At 41.5% G+C, this 17,836-nt stretch overlaps 1 protein-coding gene across 1 annotated transcript in view; it reads left to right on the top strand.

The window, feature by feature from the left end:
* LMNTD1 (lamin tail domain containing 1) overlaps positions 1 to 16,918 on the top strand; it is a gene marked incomplete at both ends in the record, with an annotated part of 35,654 nt that extends 18,736 nt beyond the window's left edge. The window contains 7 exons of the mRNA XM_080705049.1: positions 3,119 to 3,354; positions 7,379 to 7,577; positions 11,506 to 11,692; positions 12,331 to 12,450; positions 13,836 to 14,053; positions 14,858 to 15,005; positions 16,826 to 16,918. Of these exons, the coding sequence (XP_080561175.1) occupies positions 3,119 to 3,354; positions 7,379 to 7,577; positions 11,506 to 11,692; positions 12,331 to 12,450; positions 13,836 to 14,053; positions 14,858 to 15,005; positions 16,826 to 16,918 (1,201 nt within the window). The remainder of the gene's footprint in view (positions 1 to 3,118; positions 3,355 to 7,378; positions 7,578 to 11,505; positions 11,693 to 12,330; positions 12,451 to 13,835; positions 14,054 to 14,857; positions 15,006 to 16,825) is intronic.
* Positions 16,919 to 17,836: the final 918 nt, after the last annotated feature.

Genomic DNA, 17,836 nt, shown 5'->3' with positions numbered 1-17,836 from the left:
TTTTATGAAAAATCTTAAATTTATTCAGTTGATAGATTTTATTTAAGTTATGTGAACTCAGAGGCATTTGATCTCTTTTTAATTTTATAAGCACTCACTTGTTAATCTAATTTGAAGTACCATGTAGACAGACACATTACATGTATAACATAACAACATCAACAAGTAGGGGACAAAAGGCTTACACATAACCCAGTGTGAAACCAAGTCTAGAGCTTTTGTAAACCAAAACATACCTTGCCACAGATTTTTTTTTTTTTTTATATGACACAGAGATAGGGAAAACCTGTGCAGTTGGTCATGGTCAGTCTGCCAGTCCTGGGTGATTGAATCAAACTGAATCAAACTGATTTGCTTAGTCTCCCATGACAGGTAAATGCCCCAACCATTGCCACTCAATATGTCCTCCTCCTAGGATACCAAGCAGAGAATTAACCCTTGAGTAGAGGTCTGGAAAATACAGGAGAAGAAAAACAGACACTTAGAGAGCCTCTATTCAGACAAAACAAAAATAAATCAGAAAACATATGCAAACAAACCAAAAATCCTTAAGCTCAAAATTTGAAATGGTCATATGTCCCTGTAATAAAAGGCTATATTTTGCTATAAGTTTATATAGGTGTTTGTGTAAGAAGACTGTTTTTGAAATAACATTAAAAATTGGAATTATAAAATTTTAAAGCCTGAGATATGCATCCCTTACTATATTTTAAAAACCAAACCTTATTTTGAGCAGGGGTCAGTAAAGGATGAGTGAGGGCCTTTTCATCTTGAGTTAAGTTCATCATCTGATACAGCCTTAAGACTTTTTTGGCACAAGAGTTCTGGAAAACATTTTTGTTAATTCCTTCAGTACCTTAAAGGGTAAAGACTTATATCTTAGATTTTGTTCTCAAACACTGATGACAAACAAGGGAGTACAGCATTTTTCTAACCTGAGGTGTCAGTCTGCGGGTTGGGGGTTGGTCTCTAACCAAGGACCAACCCAGGCCACAGCAGTGAGAGCAGCAAATCTTAACCACTAGACCACTCTAGCTCTGTTAGGAGAGTGAGTGGAGAAAATGAGTAAGGAGTGGAGAGACAGGGTGAGGGCAGAAGCCTAGGCACGGGCAGGGAGTGGCTGCAGCAGAGCAGTACCGCTGTGGGCGGTGGGTCACCAGCAGCCTTGGAAGTGGGAGCTGGTGTCTGTGGGAGGTGGGATGCTGACAGCCACAGTGAAACATGGCATGGCCACCGCTGTGGGAAACCGTGCAGTGAAAGCAGCTGGGGAAATCAGTGGGGCAGCAGCAAGAGGCAGAGGAGGAGCTGGAAAGACGGGGAGGTGGAAGGGGCCAGCGAAGTGGGTGGTGGGGAGGGCGAGGGCGAGGTTTTGCTTTAAGGAGAAGGACTTGGCAGAGAAAGCAATTTATTTTTGCAGAGTAAGAGCCGAAGTGGAGAGGAGAAAAAGCTTAAAAAATTAAAGCACTCTTCTTCTGTCCTTGGCAGCTCTGGGAAATGTAATTATCTAGGTTTTGTAGGATTTGGGGGTCAAATGTGCCAATTTTAGGCAGGTCACTGGCTCCCAATGAAACGTGAAGTGTTTTGCTTTAAATTCCTCCTTGCTGCAAAGTGGAACGCTGTTTTTTTAAAGTCATGCCTAAGGAGATTCTGGGGAAATCTTGGAAATTCGAGAGGGCCAATAAGATGCGATAGCCAAAGGACTGAAGTAACAACTAACCAGGATCCCATGTAAAGATACTGCTCGGTCCAGGTCACCTGCCTAGTGGTTGGGTGGGGCCAGGACCCAACGAAAAAATCCCTGGGGCTTGGGAGGGAATTTCCAGAGCCAAGAATCCCCTGGGCTTTTGGCAGGAGAGGGGGATCTCCAGAGCCAGGAATCTTGGGTGGCAGGAAAGGATTGGGGGGAGCCTTTCTGGGTTTGTCAAAAAGGCAAATGGTGGCTGGACCTAACAGACCCAAACTGGTGGTCAGTGTTGGACGAGGAGCCAGAAGCAGTAAAGGGCTTCCTGTATCAGAGTTTTGTGAAGAGGAGGAGGGGAAGGGGGAAATGGCATTGGTCCATAGGAGAACGGCCAGCCAAAAATCTCTCCAAATCAGGTCACAAGGAACAATTTGACAATCATCTCCATTCTGACTTTTGGCACCATAATGTTGGGATACATGAGGGCAAAGAAAACACAGACTAGCAGCAGAAACCAGCTAATTTAGGGATAAACCTAGAAGGCATCTGACTGAGGGGAGAGCCGCAATGCAGAAAACCCGCCTCCTTACAGGACGGGGGTGATTTTTATGGGCAAAAGGAAAACCGGTAAGCCACCAGTTATATGCTAGCAGCTGGGTCATTTGAGGCCAGGGCGATGGTCAGGGAGCATTTTTTGTTTGTTTCTTTGTTTTCCATCCTCCTCTGGCATGACCTCATGGCCAGACCTCACAAAGCCTCCATTAGCTATAGAATCTTTGTTAATAAAAAAATTAAACAGTAACAAAAATTAAAGAACAAGTTATAATATTAAACACATGATTTTTGTTAATGGAAGAGGATATATAACTGAAAGTAGTGGAATGGCTTACAGACTCAACTTTAAGTAGAATGTGTATTTAAAAACCTGTAAAGAAAGTCGAGCGTAGTGGCACATGCTTGTAATCCCAGGACTTGGGAGGCTGAGACAGGAAGATCTGGGTTCGTGGCCAGCCTCAGGTACTTAGGCCCTCCACAACTTAGTGAGACCCTATTTCAAAATAAAGAATAAAAAATCAAGCTGGTGGGGTAACTCAGAGGTAGAATGTCCCTTGGCTCAATCCCCAGCACGACACCACACACACACACACACACACACACACACACACACACACACACATTTTAAAGAAATGGTGAAATCTCTGGCTAGTGGCATTATAGTTCTTATTTTCCCTTCTACAGATTTTCAAGACCATCTACAATAGAAATTCATTAATTCTTAAAAGTAATAATGTTAAAGTAGATCTAAACTTAAAACTAGAAATTAAAAATATTCTGTGCTTGTGTCAGATGTATAATGCCTTTGAAAAGTAGAACTCTAGGTCTTGTATTCATAATCATTTTTACTTTATTGTTTATTGTAATAATATCTGTACACAGAAGAGAAGACAAACTTAGAGTTCCCCCGATGAAAAAACCATCTTCAGTACATTTTTTACCAAATATCATCAGTTCAGATGCCACAACACTGCCACTGTCACGGTCCTTATCCTATGAAATGCCTTTTGGTTACTATTTGTCCAGTGCCCAGATTAGTGGAGTAACTTTATCAACCACAGGAGCAATAGCTTCCAAATCTACTCTAGCCAACTCTTCCAGAGCAGACAACAGATTGGGTAAGTAAGATATATGTCAACTACGTTTGGACTGTTTTTTTTTTTAATTTTTTGTGGTACTGGGGATGGAAACCAGGAGCATTCTACCTCCCAGCTACACCCCCAGCCCTATTTTTATTCTTTATTTTGAAACAGGGTCTCACTGAGTTGCAAAGGGCTTCACTAAGTAGTAGCTGAGGCTGTCCGCAAACCTTGACCCTCCTATCTCAGCCTCCGAATGCTGGGATTACAAGCATACACCACCACACCCAGCCATTTAGACTGTTTTTAAAGCATGTATTTCTAGGTCTGAGAGTGTAGCCCGGAGGTAGAAGGGCTTCCAGGAACCCCAGTACCACCCAAAAATTAATTAATTAGTTGATTAATTAAAATAAAGCATGTATTTCTTTCTTTTTTTTGTGTGTGTGTGGCACTGGGGGTGGAACCCAGAGGCTTTCTACCTCTGGGCTATACTCCCAGACCTATTTTATATTTTATTTGGAAACAGGGTCTCACTAAGTTGCTGAGAGCCTCACTAAGTAGCTGAGGCTGGCTTTGAACCTGTGCGATCCTCCTGTCTCAGCCTCCCAAGCTCAGGGATTACAAGCGTGTGCCACCACGCCTGGCTTAAAGCATGTATTTCAATAGGTCCTTTATCATACCTCACAACCAGAATGACATTTATTACTTGTCCCTAGTAGTGCTAATTTCTTAGTGCTATATGCAGAGAAACTTTACTACTATACCCACTAATTCTAGAGCTGGAGTCATAAATGCAAGCCATATAAAGGCAGGTGCACAAATACATCACTGCATGAAATGTCTGGAGTAACCATGGCAGTCTGTGGTAGACTGCTGACCTGCTCTGGAAGGGCTGGGGGTCAAAATAGCAGTGTGTAACATTAATAGCCTTCCTCTGGATGCTGCCAGAAGGACACAGCAACATCTTGAATACTTTAGGGGAGACTTAGGACTCAATTAAAGAATAGACAAACAAGGAAGGGAAGAGACATAAAGTAAATAATAAATGACAAGAAGGAGGAAGCAATAGAGAACTTTCAGAGAAGGAAACAGCAAGTACTAAATCACCAAGAAGTAATGACAGGTGTCAACGAAGCGCTCAGAGATCCTCACCAGATTAAGGGTCTCACTTGGTTTACAGAAAACAGCTCTGTCCCTGCAAACACAGGACAACTGTTTTTCTACTCTCTACAATGTAAGTCATCAGGAAAATATATTATCATCCATGGGTCTCATGTTCCCCAAAACACTATGTCACAGGGCTATCCTAAGGATTAGGGGAGATATACATGAAAATCTACTGCTGCATAATAAGTACTTGATAAAAGCTGTGAATCATAACATACCTGTAAACACCAGCTCTTAGAATAGTCTGGATTTGGGTTCTGTATTTCAACCAACAAGCAGCTAACATACTTCCAGACTGTCAGCACAAAAGCCTTCTCTTTCCTCTGCCATTTTGTGATTTACAATTTGGCTGTTCCTTTCTCTGATTTTGTTTCTTGTATTTTCCTAAGCCTTCAGCAGGCTGCACAATGTTCTGTTCTGCTATCTGGATAGTTACACTCACTGTGTGGAATTGTGTGGCTATAATCGATTTTCAAAAAAAGCCTCTTTTAAAGCTTATACTAAGCTCTAGCATTTTTATGCTTAAAAACACAAAAACAAACTTTAGATTTACGAAGGGAATATTTTGCATAGTTTGGCGCTATATTATATGCCATTATGAAGGGTGTTCTTAATTTGTGTTAAACTGTAACCACTCTTAATCATGGAAGAAAAACACAATTCAGTGGTTTTCCTTTGCAGGGAGAGGATAACTGGGATACAGGCTCAGTGATTCTGTAGACAAGGTGGCCATGATGCTTGCCCCCTTAAGGGCTACTGCCCTCTGTTGTTCCAGATTAAATAATAGTGTGTTCTTTGGGAATGCAAGGTTTTCACTCTCAGGATGAGCCGTTAAGGGTGCAGATGCTTCTTCTCACAGGAATCAAGGATTGTGTGAACAGCCATTTGACTGAGAATGAACTCATTTAATTCCAAGTGCTGCTTCTCAATAAAATACTTTGAGAAATCATTTTTATAGGGGTGTAGCTCAGTAACAGAGCATGTGCTTATTGTATTTGAGGGTCTAGGTTCAATTCCTGCCATAGCTCAAATTTTAAAAGAGAAAGAAAAAGACACAAAATAAAAAGACAAGAAAGAAAACTGTGGTTTTATTCCTTTGTCTTTGTTTCTGTTGAAGATATAAGAATCTAAAGCAATTTTTTGGCACTGAGGAATCTATCTCTAAACTATACCCCCAGATGTTTTTTGTTTTGTTTTTGCAGTGCTGGGGATGGAACCCGGGGCATTCTACCTCCGTGCTACACCCCAGCCCAATTTTTTATTCTTTATTTTGAAACGGGGTCTCACTGAGTTGCAGAGGGCCTCACTAAGTAGTAGCTGAGGCTGTCCGCGATCCTCGATCCTCCTTTCTCAGCCTCCCAAATGCTGAAATTACAAATATGCACCATCACACCTGGCTCTCTTTTTTACTTTTTATTTTGAAACAGGGTCTCACTGAGTTGCAGAGGCCTCACTACGTAGTAGCTGAGGCTGTCCTCGAACCATGATCCTCTGTCTCAGTATTCTATCATGTCTCAGCTTCCCAAATGCTTTGATTACAAGCATACACCACCAGGCCTGGCTACCCCCAGCTATTTTTATTTATTTTTATTTTGAAACAGGGCCTCATTAATTTGCTGAGGCTGCCCTGAACCTGCAATCCTCCTGTCTCAGCTTCCTAAGTACTAGGATTACCAGTGTGCATTACCAGTGTGCATTGAGCTAAGGAAAAAACCTAGATTGCCTTAACCCTCTGAGGATTTTGGACCTAGGGCCACATTAACCAAAGCCCTTGCACTGTACCACTAGCTTCATTTTCCTGTACCAGCTAAATACTAAAACTGTGCTGTACACTTACCTGCTTGATCTCCAGTCCTTATGTCTCCTACACATGGTAGTATTGTCCTTATTTTATGTTCAAGAAAACTGAAACTTAAAAGTCTAAATCACTTGTCTGAGTAAGTGATAGAGCTGGGCTCCTGTGGCAGATCTAACTCTGAGACATGTAAGTCTTGCACATCCCTGTCATGTACTGCCTCTCTGCTGACACCGTCTCAGATTCATCCTGCCTGGTTTACTGAGAAAAATCACAAAACTAATTTTGTATTTGAATATTCTTAAATTTCAAGAGCAAACTTCTAAGCTGGGCATGGTGGTGCACGCTTGTAATCCCCGCGCTTGGGAGGCTGAGACAGGAGGATCACACAGGTTCAAGCCAGCCTCAACTACTTAGTGAGGCTCTCAGAAACTTAGTGAGACCCTGTTTCCAAATAAAATATAAAATAGGTCTGGGAGTATAGCCCAGAGGAAGAAAGCCTCTGGGTTCCACCCCCAGTACCACCCAAAAAACAAAAACAAAAACAAAAAAATAAGACCTAACTTCAAAAAGGCTGTTAGAGTCTGATTATCTCTTATTTTATCTCTCTAATACACTACATATTTTAGTTGAGAAAGTGGATGTCTTTATCCAGCAAGTACTAAGCATTAGTAGAAAATTACTTATGTGCTTTAATTAATGGGTTATAATTTGAGAAAATATGAAATAGAATATGACTATAATGGCCAGGCATGGTGGTGCATGCCTGTAATACCAGTAGTTTGGAGCCCAAGACAAAAGGATTACAAGTTCTAGGCCAGTCCCAGCAACTTAGTGAGACCCTGTTTCAAAATAAAATAGGGCTGGGAGTGTAGCTCAGAGATACAATGCCCGTGGGTAGGGGAAAAAAAGAATATGACCATAATTGCACATCACAAATCCAAATTTGACAGACTTAGATGTTTCAACTACTCACAAATTAAAATATATAAAGAAATATAATTGTACAGGAGTAGGGAATAAAGATAATAGCTCGGGGTTCTTTTAATGTTTATCTACTTTATTCTCTTTAATTTGCTTCTCTCTGTACTTCTTTGAAAGGAATCAACTGCTTCATAGTTCCCAAGAAAGAGCACCCATTAAGCTTTGATCCTGAGTCACCTGTGTTTGGGGAAGGAGAAGATTATTTTCTTTCTTTGTTTGGTGATTCAAAGAAACTTAATTCCTGTCCAAGTCCTGCTGAGGAAACCTGTAAACACTTTTCTATGATTCTCGAAGAGGTTGGCCAAGCAGTATCCAGGTACATATTCTATTTGACTTACTTAATATCATCTGCTGAGGTAGGACCAGGTAAATAGAAAATAGAGTTCTGGTCTGTTGAAAGATCCATAATTTCAATTAAAACACAAAGAAAGTTCTTGAAATATAACAGTTACCACTTCTGAGCAATTAAAAGAAATTGATATAACTTTTTAGGGAACCAAATCTTCTTCAAAGTTGCCAGAGAAAACAGTGCTACAAAATCCCTACAAATATAACTAACTCAATCAAGAAAATTTTTAATAAAATATTACTCACTTATTAAAGTCAATGTTCAAGCTGGGGCTATGGCTCCATGGAAGAGCCCTGTTTTAATCTCCAGAATCAGGAAAATAAATGTTCAAGGGATATAGGATTTGTAGGCATGGTAGTACACTCTGGTAAAGACCTGCAAGTTCTAAGCCAGGCTGAGAGGCTTTGTAAAAAGAGATGGAGTTGTAGCTTAGTACTAGAGCATCCTGGCTTTAATCTCCACTACACATATATGTATGCATACACACACACACACACACACACACACACACACACACATACACACACACACACACACGAGTGAAGGGAAAATTTTGCCAAAAAATACTAAGTATTATCAGCACAACCTTTCTTAAAGAGGTATAAGCCACAGGGGTTGAGGAGTGTAACTTGGAGGCAGAGCTATGGCTTACCAATGGTCTAGGCCCTAGGTTCCATTCCAACATGGAAAAACTTTGCTGCCATAAGTTAGGTTGACTGGAGTATTACCTGTACCCTGGGAGGCCTGGCAGACAGTCCACCTAATCAGGCCTAGTTCCTGCTGCACCATGGGAGATTAGAAAGCAGCATGGGTTCTTCTGTGGATACTCTCCCTCCCAGGGTCATCCAGCCACTTTTAGACTCAAACCTCAGCAACTGCTAGAGTCTCTTCAGGGCATCATTCATGCCCAAGGTTAAGTGGCATGGATACTCTAGGAAACCTAGAAAACATGTCTGTAAGAAGTCTAAATTTCCTTAGTCTAGAGGCTAGGAGTGGTAATTTCACAAAGTGCAACAAGAATGTCCCAAGCAGTGGACATTAGTTATTAGAAAAATGTAGAGAATAGGACAAGAAATGTTCAGTGTCCTCAGGAAGGGTACCCTGTGTAACCAGGGAATGGTACCTTTCCCACCCACCCAGCTTCTGTTCTGTTTAGGGCGGGCAGTGTGTAGACAAGCTCCATGAGGAAGGGGATTGCAGTCCATCCCCTCCTCTCAAAAACATGCTGCTCTTACTTTTTAGCTTAGAAATTGTCTCTCCATGGGGCCTGACAGCTTGGAACGTTTGTAGAGCTAGATAGCAGGGTAGGAATCTAGGAAATCTGGGTAAGAGTTAATGCTACTGTAGGTCCATACAAAAAGACTCCTGGGATGTGTTCTTCAGATAGTGAAAGCCTAGTTTTACTGTTGTGAATCAGTCTGATGCATTTAATATTTTTTCTTCTCCTTGCCTCTTGAGTTCAAGACAGAGGAAAGAGATTAATTTTTACCTCATTTAGCCCTTATTATAGTGGCCAGTAACTATGACAAAAGACTGGTTCAGGAAGAAAGTTGGTATTAGCACTGAGGAACTGGCGTGTCCAATTGTTCACTGAACACTGCTCACATATTACATGAAAAACAGAATGAATTTTGGAGTGTTAGTGATGAACATGTGCTGATATAGGGGATTAGAGAGTTAAAAGAAGTTGTTAGACAGATTTGAGTGCTGGATATTAAGGGATTTTTTTATACCATGTTCCCTAAAATAATCATTCATGCCCTACAGCCACTGAATTGGTTATGCCTTCAACAAAATCTAACACCCATTCATGTTAAAGCACTGCAGAGGGTTGTCATAGAAGGAACTTAACATCATAAAGACAATATACAACCAACCCACAACCAACATCATATTGAATAGGGAAAAACTGAAAATCTCCTTTAAAACTCGGAACAAGGCAAGGATGCCTGCTACCTCCACTCCTTTCCAATGTAATGCTCAAGACTCTAGCTGGAGCACTATGCAAGGGAAGGAAATCAGAGAAATGCAAACAGGAAAAGAAGAGGACAAACAACTGACATTCCACAGTGCATTATGTTGCTGTGCTTTGACGCTCAGCTTAGGTGTATTGAGTATACGTTCAACTTACTGTATCTTCAATGTATAATGGATCTGTCAGGATGTATTCCCATCATAGGTTGAGATACACCTGAGATTATATATATATATGGTATATATTCAATTAATAAAGGGATAAGTAAATCCTTAAAATATTAAAGAGAAAGTATTGCATTAAGAGCAGGGCAAGAGTTCTTATATAGAACACCAAAAAAATCAGAAACTGTAAGGAGAAAGATTAATGAATTTCATCACAGTAAAAATTTTAGTTTATACTATACAAGACATGCTGGATGATGATTTTTAAGTTTCTCCTTGGAGAATATATATGTGCACATATTAAATATTCTTATTTAATATTCTACTATAACCACTATAAATCAGTTATGAAAATTCAATACAACATATAGGAAAGTGAGTAAAACCATATGAACACACAATTCACCAAAGATAAGTGCCAACTGGGCAAAGAATAGCTTCTTCAACTGCACTATAATCAAAGAAAAACAAACTGAAATAGTGAGGTCTCATTGTAGCACCCATGAGAGTGAAGACATTAAGAAGTCTAAAACTGGAAGTGCTGGTAAGAATGTGGGGAGCAGAGGAGGGAAGACCTCCAGTGAGCAGGAGAAGCAAGGGCACGAGTCAGGTGCTTGCAGAGATTCTTCATGGTTGCAGTTTAAGGGTGAGATAGGAAGTAGTAAAAAGGAGACTGACAAGACTGATAGGCTTCGGGACCTTGTTTCCATCCTGTGAAGTTTTAATTAAAAGGAAATGGTACAGTGAAGGATTTCCAGTAGAAAAGTGCAGTATCAGCCAGGCGTGGTGGCGCACACTTGTAATCCCAGCATTCGGGAGGCAGAGACTGGAGGATCTCAGTTCATGGACAGCCTCAGCTACTTAGCAAGGCCCTTTGCACTCAGTGAGACCCTGTTTCAAAAATAAAAAGACTAAAAAATATGGGGGTGTAGCACGGAGGTACAATGCCCATGGGTTCCATTCCCAGTACCACAAAAAAAGAAAGAACAAAAAGTGCAATATCAAGTTTGCATTACACAAAGACTGCTCTGGAAACAAAACTAAGAAATATGCATCATGGCACACACCTCTAATCCCGGTACCTGGGAGGCTGAGTCAGGTTCAAGGACAGCCTCAGCAATATCGCAAGATTCTCAGCAACCTAACCAGAACCTATCTCAAAACAAAAAGGTAGAAGAGGCTGGGGATATATCTCAAAGGTAGAATGACCCTGGGTTCAATCCCCAGTAACAAAATCAAAACAAAAGAATGTTTAGGTGCAAACAAAGCTGAAGAAGCCAATTAGGATATCGTGGTGCTGTCTCACAGAGATGATGAGAGCCAAAAAAGACAGCAGTCATGCAGGCGGGAGACCCTTCTATCTCACCAATGAGGAAGCAGAACTCCACACCTGCCATGTAGAACTGATCCAATCAAATACACAGTGCAGGGGTAGCTTTCAAAGCACTTTTTTTTTTCAGTATTGGGGATGGAACCCAGGGGCATTGCACCTCCGACCTACACCCCCAGTCCTATTTTTTAGTCTTTTTTATTTTTTGAAATGGGGTCTCACTGAGTTGCGAAGGATCTCACTAAGTAGCTGAGACTGTCCCTGAACCATAATCCCCCCTCCCCCGTCTCCGCCTCCTGAGTGCTGGGATTACAAGTGTGCGCCATCACACCCGGCCCAAAGTACATTTATTATTCAGTTCTTAAAGTGAGCCAAAGACATTCCTATGCAAAGTTATTTTTATAATCTTTGTGTTTTATTTTTTAGTTCTCTTGGAGAAATTGAAATAGCTGAAGTGAATGTCAAGGGTTTATTTGTGAAGCTCATTAATTCTTCCCTTGACAAAGAACTGGAGATTGGACGTCATATTCTCCAGCAAAATGTGAAGGGGCAGGCAGTTTCTTTGTACCAATTCGTTCCAAATGTCACAATGCAAGCCAGTTCCTCAGTAACTGTGAGTATGAGGTGGCGATGCTACGTGCTAGTTACAGAGGCAAAGCTCGTTCTTGCCACCAGCAGCCACATCATCCCTTGATCTGTATATAAAGTGTGGGTGATCTTGTTGGTGATGATTAATTGTACCATTTGGTCTATCTTCTGGGTGTGAATTTATATTCACAATTAAATTTTCAGTTTTCTTTAATGTATAATGCCTTTTGTTTTTGTCATTTAACTATTATAAAATCCCTAAGTTCTTAAAATTAAGTAAACATGTTCTTAGAAGACAAGCAAAGAAATTATTTGCTCCAAAACAGGTAATTAGTTGGGCTTGAGGATGCCCTCTATGCTTTCCTGTAAACCATGAGCAGTAGCTATTTGGTATTACACAGCTCAGCATTATATATTATAGAATCATGATATTTTCAAACCCATCTGAACCTGGGCATGGTAGTGCCCATCCATGGTCCCAAGTACTTGGGATCAGATGCAGCGAATTGCTTGAGCCCAGGAGCTTGAGGCCAGCCAGGGCAATGTAGTGAGACTCCATCTTTAACAGTAAACAAAGAGCTTTAAAACCTTATTCATTGAGCAGGGTGAAGAAAGACTGTAACTTACAGAACACTGTTGACCCAGTGCCTTGTGTCCTTGTAGGTCTGGGCAGCGGCCTCAGAAGCAAAGCATCATCCCCCTTCTGACTTTCTTTGGAAGGAGCAAAACAAGTTTAGAACAAGTCCAGATTGTACCACAATCCTGTGCAGACCCAACGGGGAAGTCAGTGTCTGGTTTGTAGAAGTAGTGCTTATGGGACTGGACAGCCCTCCTCTGTTTCTCTTCTCCTCTGGGCCCACTCAGTTATTTTCTACCATGAAAGGCTTGGGAGTTATCTCAAAATGCCAAAACACATCCCACAGCCCAGCAGTACCCTTTCCAGTGTGAGAAGGGCAGAGCTGCCACACCTTGGTAAAAGTAGTTTTGATATCCCATATTTCTTAGAAGCTACTTCAAATTTCAGGGTCCAGGAGGGATTTTATTTATGATATTTTCCTGAAGAGTAGAATAAAGAAAATAGTACATATGGCCGGGCATGGTGGTACACGCTTGTAATCCCAGCATTTGGGTGGCTGAGACAGGAGGATCGCGGTTCGCGGACAACCTCAGCTACTCAGTGAGGCACTCCTCAATTCAGTGACAAATGGTTTCAAAATAAAGAATTAAAAAAAATAGGGCAGGGGCTGTAGCTCGGAGGTTGAGTGCCCCTGAGTTCCATCCCCAGACCCACAAAAAAAAAAAAAAAAGAAAGAAAGAAAGAAAGAAAGAAAGAAAAAAAGAAAAGAAAAAAGAAAAGAAAATAGTACATATGCACCCTTTTCTATTTATTTATTCATTTCTCAGATATTTGAGCTGCTTCTTTTATTTTTAGGGTTGTATTAATTCCTGGTACCATAACATAAAGACATAGTATCTGCTCTCAAGGGACTAATATTCTAGTAAAACATTAACAGTCTAATCAGGCATGGTGGCACATACCTGTAATCCCAGTACTGGGGAGGCTGATACAGAAGGATTATAGGTTCAAGGCCAGCCTCAGAAACTTAGTGAGGCCCTTGGAAACTTAGCTAAATCCTGTTTCAAAATAAAAAATAAAAAGGACTAACAGTATAGCTTAGAGGTAGTCTTCCCCTGTATTCATTCTCCAGCACCAAAGGTAAGACTGTTGGAGATATAACACCCCTGAGCTCAATCTCAAGTACCACTAAATGAATGAATTAATTAATTTAAAAATGGGGCAGAGCCGGGCATGGTGGCACATGCTTGTAATTCCAGCGCTTGGGAGGCTGAGACAGGAGGATCACATAGGTTTGAAGCCAGCCTCAGCTACTTAGTGAGACCCTGTTTCCAAATAAAATATAAAATAGGTCTGGGAGTATAGCCCGGAGGTAGAAAGCCTCTGGGTTCCACTCCCAGTACCACCAAATAAATAAATAAATAAATAATAAAACATATAAAAATAAGAATAATAAAATGGGGCTGGTGTAGCTCATAGGTAGAATGTCCCTGGTTTCAATCCAACAAAAACAAATACTAATGCAATAAGTATATGTCATTAAATATATTTAATTCCAATCATTTTAATATTAACAAACCATTTTTGTTAGGCTATTGCCTGGTATACTCCTATTCACTGGAAACAAGCATGGGAAAAATTAGAGACTGACATTGAATTTGACAGATGTTCAGCAGTAACTTCAACTTTTGGAAAGCATATGTTCCGGTGGACAACATCTGCAACTACAGTAACTAAAGAAAAACAAGATCTACCTAAGAATGAGCTCTCCGAATGTCAGGTGGACCGAGTTCAGCTTTCTCTTAAAAGGTAAAGAATGTATGATTCTGTTTTATTGAGTCCTTCCCCAAAGTAGTAACTAAGCACATGGGAATGACTGGGTGATATTCATGTGATGAATAAATATATAAAGCAGGCTGGGCATGATGGCACATGCCTGTAACCCCAGTACTCAGGAGGCCAGGATAGGAGTATCACAGGTTCAAGGCCAGCCTCAGGAACTCAGCAAGACCCTCTCAGGGAAGAGAGAGCCTGAAATAACTCCTATGGCCAGGGTCCTCCTCTCAGCAACCAAGCTCCAACATCACTGTCTTGTTTCTGTGAGGGAGGGCTGGGGAGACATTCTAAAGCCTAACCATTACACTCTGCCCCTGGGCCCCAGACCTCACAGCCACCTTACAATGTAAAATACATGCAGTCCACTTCCAAGAGTTCCCACAGTCTTAACAGTTCCAACATTACTCAAAACCCAAAGTCTCCACTGAGTCTCAAAGTAAACTCTTGGCTGTGAAACCCTGTAAAAACAAAGCATATTACATATATCCAATGTACAGTGGCACAGAATGAACACTTGTATTTTGAAAGGGAGGAATAGAACCAAAGAAAGTGGGAATGGCCCGAGACAGTATTGAATTCCAGGAGGGCAAACATTTGACCCTGCAGCTCCAGTGGCATCCAGACTGCAGGTAGGACGCGATCTCAAGGCCCTCGGCGGCCCCGTCCCTATGGCCTGTTGGTGCAACTGGCAGTGTACTCACTCTCCCAGCCTGGCTTCATGACTCACAGCTTGCAGGCTTTCTGTGAAGTTGTTCCACATTTATTTCTAAATCACAGGAGGTTTGCTTGCAAACTTTGCTTCACCCTCACGGCCTGCTTGCAAGGATTCAACCCTGACATACGTGGCCTGGCTGCTCAGACCTTCCTTCGGAATCCGAGGAAGACTGTTGTTCAAGCAAAGCTAGCATTGCATGAGCGCTCAAAGGTAGCAATCCCTTTCAGTCATTGCCACTCAGCCCTTATCCATCAGAGCTGCTGACCCCACTCCATTTTGACCATGGCTAAGACCGGCACCATGGGCAGTACTGGGCCTGCCTCCACCAAGACCACGGGAAGGCATCCAAGTGTCCTTCTTCAAAATGGACACCCATGTTTCCATGGTTACAAACTGCCATGACCTCATTTCATTCTTTTTTATGCAAATCTTCAACTGCCCAGACTGCATTCCTTCGTCTTTAATCAAGACATTATACCTTCCTCAGTAATTTTAATTTCTTTTACAGCACCATCTCTCTGAGCTGCAGCTTTAGACATTCCTTTCTGGCCAAAACGCAAATATATAAAGTATCCCAACTTTACTTTCTACGTGCAAAATTTGATGTACAATCCACTGAGTGCAGACATCAATATTCTATAATGCAGTTTGAATACTTTGCTGCTTTGAAATATCCTCTGCCAGTTTAATCAGTCCACTGTTTTTAAATCTGACCTCATACAGTTTCAGAACATAGGCAAAATGCCCACAAGGCTTTTTTTTTTTTTTTGCCAGAATTTTACATGTGAGGCTTCTGCTCTATCTATGAAGTCCACTTTACCCTCTGAAATATCCTGACACAGTCTCAATTGTCTGCCTTTCTAGCCGTATTCTGACCCTCCAACTTCTTCTCATAAACCATTTCCAATGACTCATAAAACACATGATCAGATTTAGATCTAGCAGTGTCTTCACTCCTCTGGTACCAATTTCTGTCTCATTCAACATCTCACTGCTATCATCCAAAATGACTAGTCACACAACTTAGAGGAAGGAATATTTATCTGCTCACAGACTTTTGGAGACTTTGGATTCAGTTAATATGAGGCTGGAGTCCGAAGCTCAGAGCACGGTGTTGGGAAGTGGAGCTCTGTTCTCACACCATGAAGGCCAGAAGCAGAGCGAGCAAGGGGAGGAGAGAGTCTGATCTGATCCCCAAGACCATGCTCCCAGGAACCCCCTCTCAGCAAACAAACCCATTTCCAACATTACTACCTCGCCCTGTTTCCATGAGGGCTAGGGGAATATTCTAAATCCAAACCATTACTGGGGTGTAGCTCAGAGGCAGAATGCTTGTGGGTTCAATCCCAGCAACGCGCGCGCACACACACACACACACACACACACACACTATAAAGAATGGTTTAAAAACTCCTATTTTGAATAGAATAGGTATGAAAAGCATAAAAGCAGGCAGTTATATATGGATGGACAATCAGTACTAACAGTCTTGGATAGGTAACATTGTTCTTGGCACAACTATTTCTGGTGAGACTATGCCCACATCTTCAACAGTGCTTGGGTGCAGCTGAGGTGTGTCACCTAAGAATTTTATTTTGGACCAAGAGATAACTATGGACAGGAGTCACAGAATGTAATTCATTTGTAGGTAAATGATTCTGAGATCATGATAACTGTTCCACCCACAAGGTTTGTGTGTGTGTGTGGAGGGGGCTCCTAGGGACTGAACCTAGGGACATTCTATCTCAGAGAAATATCCCCACCCCTATTTTTTAGTCTTCATTTGGAAACAGGTCTCACTAAGTTGCAAAGGGCCTAAGTAGGTGAGGCTGGCCACGAACCTATGATCCTCCTGTCTCAGCTTCCAAGTACTGGGATTAGAGGGGTGTGTCACCATGCTCGGCTTACCCACAGGCCTAGAAAGGCCATTTTCTCTTGTGTTTTAAATGTTTTCCGTGTAATTGCACTTTTAATATTAATGTCACATCATAAACATCCTTTTCAGTTCAATTTATAATTTTCTTTTACAGAGAAAAGGAAATCCCACCAACCCTCTTCCCAAATCACAGCCCCTGGTGCCGCAGCTCCGGGGTCGCCCCACACCCTTATGGTTCTCTAATTGAACCCTGTGGAACATGTACTGGAATCAGCACAAGTAGACAGCCCCAGGCCCAGGTGACCAGGCCTGATTCTCGTAAGTCAGAAGGATATTTATTGCAGTGGCAAGTAAGAAGTGTGTGTTGGCTAAATATTAAAAACTATTCGGGCCAGGTGTAATTGGGTACACCTGAAATCTCAGCTACTCTGGAGTCTGAGACAAAAGAAATCACAAGTTTAAGTCCAGCCTGAGAAACTTAACAAGAGACTTGTCTTAATATTAAAAAAATAAAAAGAGCTTGGGGTGTAGCTCAGAGGCAGAATGCCACTGGGTTCAATTCCCAGTAGAGCAAACAGATACTATTCAGATCTGCAAGCAAGGCTCTTAAAAGCAAGTATTGTAAAAATATCACTTGAATTTGCTTAAGAGCTATCTCAACTTCTTCCACAGTTTTTTATGGACATCTATTGAATAAATCAATAAATCAAAGAAATAGTGTAGCCAGGAGGATCACAGACAACTTAGAGAGACCCTCTTTCAAAAAAATTTAAGGGGATCTGGGACACAGTTCAGAGGTAGAATGCTCCTGTGTTCAATGCCCACTGCCTCCCAATAAAGAATATGGAACCTAGGTGTCTGTTAACAAATGACTGATAAATAAATGTGACATCTACGCACAACACCAGTAGAATTTCTTTCTTTTGTGCACTACTGATAGAACCCAGGGGTGTTCTACCTCTGAGCTATACGTCCAGTCCCATAAAACAGGGTCTCACTTAAAAACTTGAGTTTTGTTTTTTTGTTTTGTTTTGTTTTGATTTTTTGCGGGTCTGGGGATGGAACCTAGGGGCATTTGACCTCCAGGCTACACCCCCTGCCCTATTTTTTAATTCTTTATTTTGAAACCGGATCTCACTGCAATGCAGAGGGCCTCACTAGGTAG

Source organism: Muscardinus avellanarius (genome assembly GCF_963383645.1).
Source record: "Muscardinus avellanarius genome assembly, chromosome: 11".
Classification (NCBI taxonomy): domain Eukaryota; kingdom Metazoa; phylum Chordata; class Mammalia; order Rodentia; family Gliridae; genus Muscardinus; species Muscardinus avellanarius.
This window is presented reverse-complemented; position numbering and strand designations above follow the sequence as displayed.